This window comes from Pristiophorus japonicus, chromosome 2 (genome assembly GCF_044704955.1).
Source record: "Pristiophorus japonicus isolate sPriJap1 chromosome 2, sPriJap1.hap1, whole genome shotgun sequence".
Taxonomy (NCBI): domain Eukaryota; kingdom Metazoa; phylum Chordata; class Chondrichthyes; family Pristiophoridae; genus Pristiophorus; species Pristiophorus japonicus.
In genome coordinates, this window is record NC_091978.1 from 275,173,214 (window position 1) to 275,190,962 (window position 17,749).

Below are 17,749 nucleotides of genomic sequence, written 5' to 3' on the forward strand. Positions count from 1 at the left end.
CTTTTCTTTTGAACCAACAGGGACAATATTGTCGAAACCCCAAGTGTTTTTTTTTAATTTGCCCAATGTTTTCTCAGATCCAAGCATTTCTTTTATTTAATTGGACTTTGTAATATGCATTGAATTTATCAAATATAAACAACATGTGGCTATTTAAAACCCCAAAATACCAATTGACAGTGAGGGTTGACGAGGGCAATGTGGTGTACATGGACATCCAAAATGTGTTTGCTAAAGTGCTACATAGTAAGCTTGCCAGCAAAGTTGAAGCCCATGGAATAAAAGGGACAGTGGCAGCATAGATATGAAATTTGCTAAGTGACAGGAAACAGAGAGTAGTGGTGAAGGGTTGTTTTCCGGACTGGAGGAAGATGCACATTGGTGTTTCCGGGGGTGCGGGGGTGGGGGGGTTGTGCAGTACTAGGAATGTAAATTCCTGGATTCTTTTACCTCAATCTGGTTCAGTAAAATTACTGAGTCGAATACCTCTTGTACTTTGAACAAAGCAGTCTTTATTACCGGCCAGTAAGACCTATCAGACAGAAGATATACTCTCTGGATAGAGCGTACACACTCCCTACGGATAGGTGAAGTTACATCGTAAAGCGTCAACAGTTATACAGTTTTGAAATCAGATAACAAAATACAATTGGATTGACAGTCTAACTCAGTCACTCATTAGTCAATCTATATGAGATGTTTTTTATGAAAGCTCAAGCATTGCCTCTAAATGTTTCAATCTAGTGGTGTGACTATTAACTGAGACCTTGCAATTCTGCAGATTTATTTCATGTTACAATTAGATGTTATTGGCAGGATTAGTGACTTGAAACCTTGAGACAGACTGTTAGCTATGCTGATGTTGCACTATTTGCAATCTGACATTCTCCCAGCTATTCTTCCATGGCTTATACATTTTCATATATCCCGTTTACCTTACTGTCCTTAATTCCATATATTCCATTCAGATATCCACAGGACCACTGCTTTTCTTGCTATATATTAATGACTTGGATTTGGGTGTATAGGGCACAATTTCAACATTTGCAGATGACACAAAACTTGCAAGTATAGTGAACAGTGAGGGGAATAGTGATAGGCTTCAAGAGGACATAGACAGACTGGTGGAATGGGCAGACACGTGGCAGATGGAATTGATACATTTTGGTAGAAAGAACGAGGAGAGACAATATAAAGTAAAGGGTACAATTCTAAAAGGGGGTGCATGAACAGAGAGACCTGGGGATATATGTGCACAAATTGTTGAAACATAGAAAAGAGGTGCAGGAGTAGGTCATTCGGCCCCTCGAGCCTGCACCGCCATTCAAAGAGTTCATGGCTGAACATGCAACTTCAGTACCCCATTCCTGCTTTCTCGCCATACCCCTTGATCCCCCGAGTAGCAAGGACTACATCTAACTCCTTTTTGAAAATATTTAGTGAAGTGGCCTCAATAACTTTCTGTGGTAGAGAATTCCACATGTTCACCACTCTCTGGGTGAAGAAGTTTCTCCTCATCTCGGTCCTAAATGGCTTACCCCTTATCCTTAGACTGTGACCCCTGGTTCTGGACTTCCCCAACATTGGGAACATTCTTCCTGCATCTAACCTGTCTAAACCTGTCAGAATTTTAAACATTTCTATGAGATCCCCTCTCATTCTTCTGAACTCCAGTGAATACAAGCCCAGTTGATCCAGTCTTTCTTGATCTGTCAGTCCCACCATCCCAGTCTCTAGTCTGGTGAACCTTCGCTGCACTCCCTCAATAGCAAGAATGTCCTTCCTCAAATTAGGAGACCAAAACTGTACACAATACTCCAGGTGTGGCCTCACCAAGGCCCTGTACTATTATAGTAACACCTCCCTGCCCCTGTACTCAAATCCCCTCGCTATGAAGGCCAACATGCCATTTGCTTTCTTCACCGCCTGCTGTACCTGCATGCCAACCTTCAATGACTGATGTACCATGACAGCCAGGTCTTGTTGCACCTCCCCTTTTCCTAATCTGTCACCATTCAGATAATAGTCTGTCTCTCTGTTTTTACCACCAAAGTGGATAACCTCACTTTTATCCACATTATACTTCATCTGCCATGCATTTGCCCACTCACCTAACCAATCCAAGTCACTCTGCAGCCCCATAGCATCCTCCTCGCAGCTCACACCCAACTTAGTGTCATCCGCAAATTTGGAGATACTACATTTAATCCCCTCGTCTAAATCATTAATGTACAATGTAAACAGCTGGAGCCCCAGCACAGAACCTTGCGGTACCCCACTAGTCACTGCCTGCCATTCTGAAAAGTACCCATTTACTCCTACTCTTTGCTTCCTGTCTGCCAACCAGTTCTCAATCCACATCAGCACACTACCCCCAATCCCATGTGCTTTAACTTTGCACATTTAATCTCTTGTGTGGGACCTTGTCGAAAGCCTTCTGAAAGTCCAAATACACCACATCCACTGGTTCTCCCTTGTCCACTCTACTGGAAACATCCTCAAAAAAGGTGGCAGGGCAGTTGACAAAGCAGTTAAAAAAGCATATGGGATCCTGGACCTCATAAATAGAGGCATAGGGTACAAAAGCAAGGGAGTTATGATGAACCTTTATAAAACACTGGTCTGACCTCAACTGCAGTATTATGTCCACTTCTGGACACCGCACTTTAGGAAAGATGTGAAGGCCTGAGAGAGTGCAGAAAAGATTTACAAGAATGGTTCCAGAGAAGAGGAACTTCAGTTACGTGGATAGGCTAGAGAAGCTGGGGTTGTTCTCCTTAGAGAAGAGATATTTGAGAGGAGATTTTATAGTTGTGTCCAAATCATGATGGGTCTATATTAACGACTTGGAAGAAAGAACTGAGTGTAATGTAGCCAAGTTTGCTAACGATACAAAGATGGGAAGAAAAGCAATGTGTGAGGAAGACACAAAAAATCTGCAAAAGGACATAGACAGGCTAAGTGCGTGGGCAAAAATTTGGCAGATGGAGTATAATGTGAGAAAATGTGAGGTCATGCACTTTTGGCAGAAAAAAATCAAAGAGCAAGTTACTATTTAAATGGAGAACGATTGCAAAGTACCGCAGTACAGCGGGACCTGGGGGTATTTGTGCATGAAACACAAAAGGATAGTTTGCAGGTACAGCAAGTGATCAGGACGGCCAATGGTATCTTGGCCTTTATTGCAAAGGGGATGGAGTATAAAAGCAGGGAACTCTTTATACAGCTATACAAGGTTTTGATGAGACCACACCTGGAATACTGCGTGCAGTTTTGGTTTCCATATTTACGAAAGGATATACTTGCTTTGGAAGCAGTTCAGAGAAGGTTCACTAGTTTTATTCCAGGGATGAGGGGGTTGACTTATGAGGAAAGGTTGAGTAGGTTGGGCCTCTACTCATTGGAGTTCAGAAGAATGAGAGGTGATCTTATCGAAACGTACAAGATTATGAGGGGGCTTGACAAGGTGGATGCAGAGAGGATGTTTCCACTGATGGGGGAGACTAGAACTAGAGGGCTGATCTTAGAATAAGGGGCCGCCCATTTAAAACAGAGATTAGGAGAAATTTCTTCTCTGAGGGTTGTAAATATGTGGAATTCGTTGCCTCAGAGAGCTGTGGAAGCTGGGAAATTGAATAAATTTAAGACGGAAATAGACAATTTTTTAGACGATAAAGGGTTATGGGGAGTGGACGGGGAAGTGAAGCTGAGTCCATGATCAGATCAGCCATGATCTTATTGAATTCCCGAGCAGGCTCGAGGGGCCGTATGGCCTACTCCTGTTCCTATTTCTTATGTTCTTATGTAGACAGAGTAGATGGAGAGACACTGTTTCCATTAGCGGAAGGGTTGAGAACCAAAGGGCACAGATTTAAGGTGTTTGGCAAAAGAACCAAAGGCAACATGAGGAAAAACCTTTTAAGCAGCAAGTAGTTAGAATCCGGAATGCACTGCCTGAAAGGGTGGTAGAGGCAGATTCAATTGTGGCTTTCAAAAGGGAATTGGATAATTACTTGAAGGAAAAAAAATTGCAGAGCTGCGGAAAAAGCACGGGGGAGCGGGACCAGCTGACGTGCTCTTGCAGAGATTCTATGACATTAAAACAATAGTTAGAGAATTTAATTTATTGACGAAATCTCAAGTCTGCACTCAAACTCTAAACAACACTAAATTTATGTTAGTTGGTAAAAGTAAAGTCATAGACAAGGTGTTATGGTACTATTACATTGCTCTCATTGGCATGTGTGTATGTCACAAACTATGCATGAAGGTGTGGCATCATGGTTGAACAGCAAGCTGTTATGTAAAATCTGTTAATAGACACACATAGGTTGTGTTACCAGTTTTCTGTCTCCATAGTATCAGTTGTTTTTAATAATATTGGCATCTACTAATTAAAACTCTGGTGGAGTTCTGCCCGTCCAAGGATTTGCCCCTCACCCAACCCATATTTCTGGGATCGAGCTATTTTTCATAATTGGGGCAGCATCTGTCCTATGCTGGGGAGCCATCAGGCGTGAGGGGGGTGACCTCTGTGGCGGGTGAAAAAGGGGAGGTTTTTTTCAAATTTCAAAGCACTGAATTGGGGAATTGAATCAATTATCTTGCATTCAGTGCAACTCTGCTCAGAGGATTTAAAATGTAAATATCCCCTGTTTGCCGAAGTAACTGGAATGCACTGGTGTTCCTTGTGCACTACGTTGATGAGGTGCAAATGAGGGGAAATACATTATATGACACATTCTTGTTGTTTGTGTCTAAATATAATTTGCCTACCCATATTTCTGCAGATGTATTATACGCCTGATGTCACTTTGGGGAACTGATGTAACTCAAATGTAAAATCTTGCCCAGAATGTTAATTGCTTAATGTAATGTAATATTTTTCTAATCATGTATGTATTGCTACTTTCATTTTGATATAGAACAAAGGGATTGAAGGATACAAGAACAAGTTAGGAGTTACAAAGTGAAGTTATGAAATAAGAAATAAAATGGCTGTCCAATAAAGCACACTAAATAGTATTTGTTCTTTGTTCAGATAACTTGTCATTAGTTATGTTCTTTGTTTAAAATAGATTGTTTCAGAAACTGTGCACCTGAGTAAGTTAATTTGAATTAATGGAATAGGCTGAGGAATTTGGTTGCAAGAGATGTTGAAGTGAGGGGCATTAGAATTTGGTACAGGTCTTCCCTGTTCACTCCTGTTTGATTTACATCCAATAAGGAAATCCTCTGCTGTTTTGAATGTAATATCTCAGAAATTACTTGCTTAGCGTGTAGCCGCTCTCAGTCTTGTCAACTATGTTTTTGCAGTTTGTGAGAAGGAATGGCCTAATAACTCTGATTATCTATGGCCCCCAGTCACTCCTTTATATTCTGTATATAATAGCACATAAGCATCACATTTGCTGAAAATGTGACTCCTGTCTTTACCATTCATAATGGTAATCTCCAAAAGCAAATTCTTGAAATAAAAAAGAACACAAAAAAGCAGAGATAAACCAAAGGGAAGGTAAGATAAAGCGATAAAAAGATTGAAAGGAATGAAAACAGAAATAGTAAATTGAAGAAATTAGAAGAATTACAAAAGAGAAATAAGATAGAAAAGATAGGTAAAATAATAAATAGTTAAAATAAGGATTTGTTTGAAATGTATACGTTTGTTGCAAGGAGAATTATTCAGCAAAAAAATTATTTTGTATGATAACAGGGCCTATCTAATTGCCTTAATAAATTAGCTATTTTTATTCTGTCATGTCTTTAAGAAATATTATTGTACTATGTTGATATACATGCATACTCCAATGTAATTAAAATGTTGAGAAGTAATGTGCCACATAAAAGGTTACTGCACAAGATAAAAGTTCACGGGGTTGGGGGTAATATATTAGCAAGGATAGAGGATTGGCTAACTAACAGAGAACAGAGAGTCGGGATAAATGGTCCATTCTCTGGTTGGCAACCAGTAACTAGTGGGGTGCCACAGGGATCAGTGCTGGGACCCCAACTATTTACCATCTATATTAACGACTTGGAAGAAGGGACCGAGTGTAACGTAGACAAGTTTGCTGATGATACAAAGATGAGAGGAAAAGCAATGTGTGAGGAGGACACAAAAAATCTGCAAGGCTAAATGAGTGGGCAAAAACTTTGCAAATGGAGTATAATGTTGGAAAGTGTGAGGTCATGCACTTTGGCAGAAAAAAAATCAAGAGCAAGTATTATTTAAATGAAGAAAGATTGCAAAGTGCCGCAGTACAGCAGGACCTGGGGTACTTGTGCATGAAACACAAAAGGATAGTATGCAGGTACAGCAAGTGATCAGGAAGGCCAATGGTATCTTGGCCTTTATTGTAAAGGGGATGGAGTATAAAAGCAGGGAAGTCTTACTACAGCTATATAAGGTATTGGTGAAGCCACACCTGGAATACTGCGTATTTATATTTACGAAAGGATATACTTGCTTTGGAAGCAGTTCAGAGAAGGTTCACTAGTTTGATTCCGGGGATGAGGGGGTTGACTTATGAGGAAAGGTTGAGTAGGTTGGGCCTCTACTCATTGGAATTCAGAAGAATGAGAAGTGATCTCATTGGGGTGCCACAGGGCTCAGTGCTGGGACCCCAGCTATTTACAATATACATCAATGATTTAGATGAAGGAATTGAGTGTAATATCTCCAAGTTTGCAGTTGACACTAAGCTGGGTGGCAGTGTGAGCTGTGAGGAGGATGCTAAGAGGATGCAGGGTGACTTGGACAGGTTAGGTGAGTGGACAAATGCATGGCAGATGCAGTATAATGTGGTGGCAAAAACAGGAAGACAGAGTATTATCTGAATGGTGACAGATTAGGAAAAGGGGAGGTGCAACAAGACCTGGGTGTCATGGTGCATCAGTCATTGAAGGTTGGCATGCAGGTACAGCAGGCGGTGAAGAAGGCAAATGGCATGTTGGCCTTCATAGCTAGAGGATTTGAGTATTGGAGCAGGGAGGTCTTACTGCAGTTGTACAGAGCCTTGGTGAGGCCACACCTGGAATATTGTGTTCAGTTTTGGTCTCCTAATCTGAGGAAGGGCGTTCTTGCTATTGAGGGAGTACAGCGAAGGTTCACCAGACTGATTCCAGAGATGGCAGGATTGACATATGAGGAGAGACTGGATCAACTGGGCTTGTATCCACTGGAGTTTAGAAGAATGAGAGGGAATCTCTTGGAAACATATAAAATTCTGACGGGATTGGACAGGTTAGATGCAGGAAGAATGTTCCCGTTACTGGGGAGTTCCAGAACCAGGAGTCACAGTCTAAGAATAAGGGGTAAGCCATTTAGGACTGAGATGAGGAGAAACTTCTTCACTCAGAGAGTGGTTAACCTGTGGAATTCCCTACCGTAGAGAGTTGTTGAGGCCAATTCGTTAGATATATTCAAAAGGGAGTTAGATATGGCCCGTAAGGCCAAACGGATCAAGGGGTATGGAGAGAAAGCAGGAAAGGGATACTGAGGTTGAATGATCAGCCATGATCTTATTGAATGGCGGCACAGGCTCAAAGGGCCGAATGGCCTGTTCCTGCACCTAATTTCTATGTTTCTGTGATCTTATCGAAACATATAAGATTATATGAGGGGGCTTGACAAGGTGGATGCAGAGAGGATGTTTCCACTGATGTGGGGCGGGGTGGTGGGGGGACGGGGGGGGGGGACGATCTTAGAATAAAGGGCCGCCCATTTAAAACAGAGATGAGGAGAAATTTCTTCTGAGGATTGTAAATCTGTGGAATTTGCTGCCTCAGAGAGCTGTGGAAGCTGGGACATTGAATAACTTTAAGACAGAAATAGACAGTTTCTTAAAGAATAAGGGGTTATGGGGAGCGGGCGGGGAAGTGGAGCTGAATCCATGATCAGATTAGCCATGATCTTATTGAATGGCGGAGCAGGCTCGAGGGGCCATATGGCCTCCTACTGTTCCTATTTCTTATGTTCTAATAACGTGTTGATTCGTCACCAATTTATTTTACTTGCAAAGGACTTGGCATATTCACTACCAGCAAATTTTAAACTTATTTTATTACAAATGTTGTGTTTTCACAGCTTGTATGTCAAAATACTCTGCAGGATCTATCTTCTATTATCCATCATTCCATCACATTCACAATCCTGCCCAGGTGGAGAAGTTTCAGAAAGATCTCAAACGTTACCTCATTAGAAAAATTGGCTTTGAGGCGGTTATGAGGATACGCTGTACGAAAGGTAATATTTTATTTTGTATATGTATTTGTGTTAGTTATATGGACTACTTATATATATTCTTGTAACACTAATTGTTACATAATTCTTTACATGAATATTTATCATTATTGTAAAAAAGCGCATTTCATGACCTCAGGACATCTCAAGCACTTTACAGCCAATGAAGTGCTTTTGGAGTGTAGTCACTGTTGTAATGTAGGAAACACGGCGGCCAATTTGAGCACAACCAGCTCTTACAAACATCATTGAGTTAATGACCAGATAATCTGTTTTTGTGATGTTGATTGAGGACATTGGGGAAAACGTCCCTGCTCTTCGAAATAGTGCCCTGGGACCTTTTACATCCACCTGAGAGAGCAGACTAGGCCTCAGTTTACTGTCACATTCGAAGGAATCAAAGAATGGTTACAGCACAGAAGGAGGCCATTCGGCCCGTCGAGCCCGTGCCGGCTCTCTGCAAGAGCACTTCAGCTAGTCCCACTCCCTCCCTTACCCCATAGCCCTGCAAAAAAAAGTCTTCAGGTACTTATCGAATTCCCTTTTGAAAGCCACAATTGAATCTGCCTCTACCACCTGTCATGCAGTACATTCCAGATCGTAACCACTTGCTGCTTAAAAAAGTTTTTCCTCATGTCGCCTTTGGTTCTTTTGCCAGTCACCTTGATTCTGTGCCCTCTTGTTCTCGACCTTGCTGCCAATGGGAACAGTTTCTCTCTAGCTACTCTAGACCCCTCTATCAAATCTCCTCTCAACCTCTGTGCTCTAAGGAGAACAACCCCAGCTTTTCCAGTCTGTCCGCATAACTGAAGTCCCTCATCCCTGGTACTATTCTTGTAAATCTTTCCTGCACCCTCTCTAAGGCCTTCACATCCTTCCTGAGGTGTGGTGCCCAGAATTAGACCCAATACTCCAGCTGAGGCCAAACCAGTGTTTTATAAAGGTTCATCATAATTTCCTTGGCTTTTGTACTCTATGCCTCTATTTATGAAGCCCAGGATCCTGTATGCTTTTTTAACCGCTTTGTCAACTGCCCTGCCACCTTCAACGATTTGTGCACATATACCCCACGTCTCTCTGTTCATGCACCCACTTTAGGATTGTACCCTTTATATAGCCTTTCCTTGTTCTTCTTAACAAAATGTATCACTTCGCACTTTTCTGTGTTTAATTTCATCTGCTACATGTCCGCCCATTCCATTATGTCCTCTTGAAGTCTATCACTATCCTCCTCACTGTTCACTATACTTCCAAGTTTTGTGTCATTGACAATTTTGAAATTGTGCCCTGTACACCCAAGTCTAATTCATCAATATATATCAAGAAAAGCAGTGATCCTAATACCAACCCCTCAGGAACACCACTGTGTACCTTCCTCCAGTTTGATAAACTAACATTCACTATTACTTTCTGTTTCCTGTCACTTAGCCAATTTCATATCCATGTTACCACTGTCCCTTTTATTCCATGGGCTTCAACTTTGCTGACAAGCCTATTATGTGGCACTTTATCAAACCCCCTTTGGACATCTATGTACACCACATCAACCGCATTGTCCTCATCAACCCTCTTTATTACCTCATCAAAAAATTCAATCAAGTTAGTTAAACATAATTTGCCTTTATCCGTGCTGGCTTTCCTTGTACAAATTACTTAATTTTGTCCCGGATTATCGTTTCTAAAAGCTTTTCCCACTACCGAGGTTTAACTGATTGGCTTGTAGTTGCTGGGTTTATCCTTGCACTCTGTTTTGCAATTCTCCACTCCTCTGGCACCACCCCCATTTCCAAGGAGGATTGGAAGATTATGGCCAGTACCTCCTCAATTTCCACCTTTATTCTGGAGTGACACTTGAACCCACAAACTTCTGACTTAGTGGCGAGTGTGCTTTAACTGAGCCACGGCTGACAGCCTCTTGGCCCAGATGTCAGTAGAATGAGGATTCCCACCTGGACTTTCCCCAGGTGGAAGTAATATACTGAGCCACAGGGAAAAAGAGAACTTAATTCTGAGCTCAAGTTTACCAGGTCTCCAGTTCACCATCCAGATGACAGCTACAGAGCTATATCATATAAAAGGCCTTTATAGCAGGTCTACCCTCTTAATCTGAAGTTCATGAGCAAACAGTTGGAATACATTGAAGGCTGTAATACAACGGATAGATTCTGATAATTGTGTATAGATTCATAAGTATGATTCTTATTACCAGTGTCAGCTTGGCTCATTTGGTAGCACCCTTGTTTCTGAGCCAAAAGCTTGTCAGTTCAAGCCTCACTTAAGCAAGGCTGATACACCAGTGCAGTGCTGAGGAAATGCTGTCAGAAATGCCATTAATTGGATAAGATGTTAAATGAAGACTGTGCCAGTTTCAATGTTTCTTGTGCACTTTAAAAAATCTCACGGGCAGGAAATTCTTCAAATGTTCTGGTCAATGTTACTCCCCCAAGCAGCAGCACCAAAAATAAAATAAATGATCATTAATTTCACTGATGTGGCCTTTATTGCAAAGGGGATGGAGTATAAAAGCAGGAAAGTCTTGCTACAGTTGTATAGGGTATTGGTGAGACCACACCTGGAATACTGTGTGCAGTTTTGGTTTCCATATTTACGAAAGGATATACTTGCTTTGGAGGCAGTTCAGACAAGGTTCACAATGTTGATTCCAGAGATGAGGGGGTTAACTTATGAGGAAAGGTTGAGTAGGTTGGGCCTCTACTCATTGGAGTTCAGAAGAATGAGAGTTGATCTTATCGAAACGTATAAGATTATGAGGGGGCTTGACAAGGTGAATGCAGAGAGGATGTTTCCACTGATAGGGAGACTAGAATTAGAGGACATAATCTTAGAATAAGGGGCCGCCCATTTAAAACTGAGATGAGGAGAAATTTCTTCTCTGAGGGTTGTGGATCTGTGGAATTCGCAGCCTCAGAGAGCTGTGGAAGCTGGGACATTGAATAAATTTAAGACAGAGATAGACAGTTTCTTAAACAATAAGGAGTTATGGGGAGCGGGCAGGAAAGTGGACCCGAGTCCATGATCGGATCAGCCATGATCGTATTAAATGGCGGAGCAGGCTCGAGGGGCTATATGGTCTACTCTTGCTCCTATTTCTTATGTTCCTATGTTCATTGCTGCTGTGGGATCTTATCGCAGGCAAAGTGGTTACTGTTTTTTTCCTACACAGCAGTCACTGCATTTTTAAGTATTTGTGCTTCGAGGCTTTTCCAGGAGGTTAATAGGTGCTATACAAGTGAACATTTTTCTTTGCTCGGTTTCAACAATTTCACTTTCTTTCCCTGGACCCTGGAGGGTCGAGAAATAATAGCGAATGAGGAATAAATAGTTTTATCAAAAATACACATCTATTTACCAGAATGAAAAGCTTGTCAACGTTCAAGTAGTTATTCAAGTCCACCAAGTAATTGCACTTATTTATTTAATCTTGTTTGCCTATATAATAATTCAGTGTACTTAAATGAAATTCATTGTGTAAACAATTTTAATGTTTCAATGCATTATGTAAGTGCAAGTATGATTATACAAATTCCCATATACAGTAAATTGTATTTCAAGGAACCTTGGGTTACAAAAAAAATGAATTGATTTGCTTTGTGTTACACATCCAGTATATGTGGATGCATTGAAGTGCCCAGATACTAATGATTTCTCATTTACAGGTCTTTCTATTCATACTTTCCATGGAAACTTCTTTGTACGTTCCACTGATCTGTTATCCCTTGCTAATATAAATCCTGATTCAGGATTTGCAGTGCAAATGTCTATTGAGGAAAGTCTGGTGGACACATCCATTGTATGTTTTCAGGCTGCTTTGCTTTACACTTCAAGCAAAGGTAGGTGATTGTCTTATTACTTTAAAAAAAATGTATGTTCACCTTGATTGATGTAGCTCATCAAAATCTAAATCAGAGTTTTTAAATCCACATATTAGTTGTTTTATTCTAAAGATTTTCCATTAATAAAACATGTATAACACTTGGTGTTATGTCTAACTAAAACTATAGATTTTTTTTTTTAAAGTATTTGCTTGTATAAATATATATCTTTACCTTCTCAGTGTTAAAAGTAATGACGCATTAAGGCTCAAGTATTTATTATTGAAAAGGTAAAAATGTATTTCTAGCCTTATAAACCCTGAGGGATCCAAAGAATGTAAATCATCATACCAAGCACAAAAGTTGATTCCCAAATGCCCAAAGTAGCTTTTATAAATCTTAAAAGCATGTATCCAAATATGATGTACCCCCTAGTTCAGCTAGACTATTTCATAGAAATAGAACTGTTCTCAAATGTTGCTGTTTCAGTATTCAAAAGAATGCAGGAAAGTTTAGAGAACGTTAACTTAACTGCTGATGGTACATTCGTGCTTATTCTTTGAAAGTGGTTCAATCTTCAATTACAAATAGGTTATTGCTATCATCCCTTGATGGAAATTCTACTATGGGCAATTTTGCAAGCCCACACACTCAAATTTGATCTTGCATGCTGTAGGATGAGTTATGATTGGATGTTCACTGTGTTACACATCAATTGAGACATGTTGAGCTGCTAACACTACCCAGGGACAACTGCTGCAGTCTGAGGCAAATCAGGCTTTAGTACTGCTGAAGCATCGATGGATTAACCTGGGTGCCAAGTGCTGGGGGTGGGAGCTGAAACCACTGGGTTAGGCTTGTAAATGGTGCTGGAGGAAGTTGTGTGGTGATTGGAAGCACTTCATGCTCCCTCTTCCCAACTGTACAAGCCAGTGCAGGGCATAGTTTGACTGATGCATCTTTCAGGAAATGAGCCTGAAAAATGGCCTTGTCCACATTCAATTCACTGTCACCTAGAAATGTAGTAGTGGTTATGTCTTGAGCTGGAAATTGAGGAACCTGTAACTAGAGGAACTGAGCTTCATTGTTCTTGTACCAGTATCAACTTTCAGCAAATGGGTTAGTTGCATTAAGTCTAAAGCAGGTGTCACATTTCAGAAGTCAAGCAAAAATAGGGAGGGCCAGGCACCAATGTAGATTTTAATACCATGAGCTGCCAGCAGTTGAGGTATGGTTGGGTGGAGTCATTTGTTTTTGGGAGACTGCAATGGGCTGTTGCTTAAGACAATGTGAGGTGGGGGGTGGTGGGAAGAGTGGTGAAGGTGCAAGATCTTTGCAGATTGAAATTAATCCCTTTCTGTGAGCATTAGGATCCTGAGGGTTCTGAACTGTTGTCTAGGAAAGAGAGAACTAATAAAAGAAGATTTTTTTAAATTTCTTACAGTGTGGTTAAACAACAGACTGATGGTAATCAGGGTGGGGGGAAATGAACTAGAGATGCAGCCCAAAATAAAGCCTAAATACAGCAGAGTATGGGAAGATCAGCTGATGGTTTGCTGCACATTTCTTAACGCTACAGTATTTCTCGATGACAGCAGCTACTTGAAGAGAACTTCAGCTGAACAATCCTGTCATGTCCAAGATCTGTCCCAATTCTTCCACCCTATAATCAACAACATCTGCCAAATACTAACATTGAAATTTATGTCACCTCACATTGCAAGATCACCTGCCACTACAGAAATATTCTATGTACACACATATTTTGTATTTTAATGACTTGCAAAAAAATCCTACACACTATTTGTCACCCTATTGTGATCCCTCAGTTTCTGTCTGAAGGGCTATTTTTCCTCTTCAGAGTATGGTAGTGTAATGATTATGTTACTGCACTCGTAATCCAGAGATCTGGGAGTTCTCAACATTGACTCCAGAGCCCAGGAAGTCTCATGGTTCCCAGTTACGTGTGGGCAAGAAAACTTCCTACTGAATACCACCTACCTGCCTCCCTTAGCTGATGGATCAGTACTCCTTCATATTGAACACCACTCACAGGACAGGCTGAAGGTAGAAAGGGCACAGAATGTACTCTCGGTGTGGGACTTCAATGTTCAGCCCCATGAGTGACTTGGTAGTACCACCAACAATTGAGTTGGCTGAGTTCTGAAGGACATATAGCTGCCAGTCTAGGGTTGTGGCAGATGGTGAGAGAACCAACATGAAGGAATAATCTAATTGACCGCATCCTCACCAATCTACCTGTCGCAGATATGTCTGTCCATGACAGTATTATTAGGAGAGGCCATCGCACAATTCTTGTGGAGACCAAGTCTCATCTTCACACTGAGAACACTGTCCATTGTGTCGTGTGGCACTACCATTTTGGGATAGATTGAGAAATCTAGCAGCTCAAAACTGGGCATCTTTGAGGCACTGGAGACCATCAGCAGCACCACAATCTGTACCCTCATGTCTGGCATATCTCCATCTCTATCAAGCCATGATCAACCCTGCCTCTTGTGAGGAGTGTGGAAGAGCATTCCCAGAGCAATACCAAGTATACCTGAAAATTAGATGCCAACCTGATGAAGGTACAAGAGGACTAGCTGCATACCAAACAAAAAGCAGCAGGCTGTCGACAGGATGAAGTGATCGTTCAACCAATGGATCAGGTCCAAGCTCTGCATTCCTGTCACATCCAGTTGTCAATGGTGATTGCCAATTAAAGCAATAATAGGAGGAACAGGTAATCCTTCTCGATCTCCTACTAAATTCCCCAACACCAAAGATGATAGTAGTCAGCCAATTTGAATCCACTCTGTAAGTGACATCAAAAAACAACTGGGTGCAATAGACACATCAAAGGCTATGGTCCCCAAGAATATCCCAGCTGTAGTACTGAAGACCTGTGAACCACGCCCCGAGCAAAACTGTTCCTGCACAGATGCAGCATCTACCCAGCAATGTGGAAAATTGCCCAGGCATGTTCTGTCCACCAAAAGCAGGACAAATACAAAACGGCCAATTACTGCTCTATCGGCCTATTCCCAATCTGCAAAGTAATGGGGGGAGATATTAATCATGCTTTCAAGCAGCACTTACTCACCAAAACCTGTTATCCAATGCTCAGTTTGGGTTCCACCAGGATCACTTAACTCCAGACCTCATTACAACATGGACACAAGGCCTTTATTCCGGAAGTGAGGTGAGTGACTGCCTTTGACATGCAGACAGCATTTGGCCAAATGTAGCACCAAGAAGCCCTAGTAAAACTGAAGGCAATGGCGATAAGAGGGAAAACTCTGCAGTGGCTGGAGTCATACCTGGCACAAAGGAAGATGGTTGTGGGTGTTGGAGGTCAATCATCCCAGTTTCAGGACATGACTGCAGGAGTTTCTCAGGGCAATGCCCTAGACTCATCTATCTTCAGCTGCTTAATCAATGATCTCCCATTCATCATAAGGTCATACATGAGGCATTTTGCTCTAGATTACACAGTGTTCAGCTCCATTCACAATTCCTCAGATCATGGAGTGTTATATGCCTGCAAGCAATAGGATCCAGACAGCATCCAGGTTTGGACTAATAAATGACAAGTAACATTCACACCACATATTCTAGAGAGTGACCATCTCCAACAAGCGATAACCAGTTCCTCTTGACATTACGATCGCTGAGTTCCCTCACCATCAACATTGTGTTCTGATATTTTCACACACACACCAAGGAAGGTAATTCAGAAAATGGTGTAGCCTGGCAAAATGTTTCAAAGAAAATATTACCAATGTTTTATCATTCTATAATGTTATGTAGGTTTATATATTCATCGGTGTCCCAAGATTATCAGCTCGCTGCTCATGTACTTTATTTTTGAATCTTGGGACACTTATCCATTTGTTCACGAAAATACGGTTAGAATTTTTATTGGTGGTTAATAAAATTAGCAGCAGTCTCCAGGAGTGGACTATACACGCGTTCTCTGTTCTATTGTTACTTTAATTAGGCATGGTCTTGTAATATATTCTAAATCTTATACCAGTGCAGATATCAATTTAAAAAAAAACATGTTACATAAAAACATAAGAAATAGGAACAGGAGTAGGCCATACAGCCCCTCAAGCCTGCTCCACCATTCAATAAGATCATGGCTGATCTGATCATGGACTCAGTTCCACTTCCCCGCCTGCTCCCCATAACCCCTTATCCCCTATCGTTTAAGAGGATGTTCTTTTATATCTTCTTGTAGTAGTCCAGCTTGTATTCTCCCCTTATTTTTGCCTTTTTTCTGTGTATGTCGATGTAAATATAAATACATTTGTTTAACCAACCCCCGATAAAGACTGCTTGAAGTTTATTGTGGGTTGCACTCATAACTTGTTGCCAAAAGATACACAAAGAGGATAAGCAGACCCGAGATCTAAAGTGAAATTCTGGCTTTCAGTTCCCCTTTTCTTTGCAAATACCGGAGCTGAATGACAAGTGAATAATGAAGATAAAAAGAAAGAAAATGCTGGAAATCTGAAATAGGAACAGAAAATACTGGAAATAGACATCAGATCCATCAGCAACTGTAAAGAGAAAAGACAGATTAAATTTTGGGTGTAGCCCAACATTTGAAGAATGATTTTGAGATTTTGGATGTAAAGTAGTCCACTGCTGTCAGATTTCTCAATTTTCTAAGGCTGGTTAATGCAATTTCAGGTTTTTTTGATTGTTGTAACACACAATTGTGTTTTACCTGTGAATAGCAGTGCTATTGATTTAGAAAGGGTTTTTTTTTCTCCCAGGCTTGGAAATCTACTTTTAGTAATTCATATTTTGTTCCGTTGCAAAGTTGCAGTGATCAATCCAGGGGGTCCCTACTGTTTGGTTTGGCATTTATTAATAAATCCAGGAAATATGGATAAAGATCAGACTTCTGACCTTAATTTCCTAAAATATATATTGTCTTTAATTTATGTAACTTCATTGTAATCAGGTAGAACTTGATTGTTTTTATAAAAGTTTCAAGATTAGTGATTACTTTTTAATTTTTGCTTTTTGCAGGTGAGCGTCGAATTCGAGTGCACACTTTGTGTTTACCTGTTGTGAATTCTGTGGCTGATATTTATGCAGGAGCAGATGTGCAGGCTATAACTTGCCTTCTAGCTACTATGGGTAAGTGGTTGTTCTAACATAACTGTAAAATGGGATGGGAGAAAATCCACGTAATGAGTGAAGATGCCAGAGCACAAAATTCTAGGTTCTCTACAAAATGTGAACCAGGTTGATGGTAATTTGGAGCAGTCTGTTGATCACTGAGGTTTGCCCCCTTAATCATTGACGAGTTGAGTTTATCAATATTGGGTTTGTTAACCATGAGTGCAGGACATGCTCTATGGCAACCTTGTACAGAAGGGTGGACTTCGTTCAAAGAATAAAACAATACGCAAGTTAGGAAATCTGGCATTCTTCAGTGCTCATTCACTTTCCAATGGGAAGATCCTATAATAGTGCAGACATTAATGGTGAATTTCTGATGACGTACATCTTCAGGTCAGTCTGGACTCTAGTAGTTCCAAAGTGCTTTTTGATCTGATTATTCAGGAAAGTCCTCACCATTGGGCTACTACCCTGTCGTCTCAGAATCAACAGCAAAAATCTGAAATGTTCCCATAGGGTCTGATTCCTTATA

The 17,749-nt window shown here is 40.9% G+C and overlaps 1 protein-coding gene across 5 annotated transcripts in view; it reads left to right on the forward strand.

Annotated features, from left to right (window-relative positions):
• Positions 1 to 17,749, forward strand: part of LOC139246299 (protein transport protein Sec24B-like) — a 150,440-nt gene that overhangs the window by 100,990 nt on the left and 31,701 nt on the right. For all 5 annotated transcript variants that reach the window (XM_070871402.1, XM_070871401.1, XM_070871406.1 and 2 more), the window contains 3 exons: positions 8,087 to 8,245; positions 11,920 to 12,093; positions 17,122 to 17,232. In XM_070871402.1, the coding sequence (XP_070727503.1) occupies positions 8,087 to 8,245; positions 11,920 to 12,093; positions 17,122 to 17,232 (444 nt within the window). The remainder of the gene's footprint in view (positions 1 to 8,086; positions 8,246 to 11,919; positions 12,094 to 17,121; positions 17,233 to 17,749) is intronic.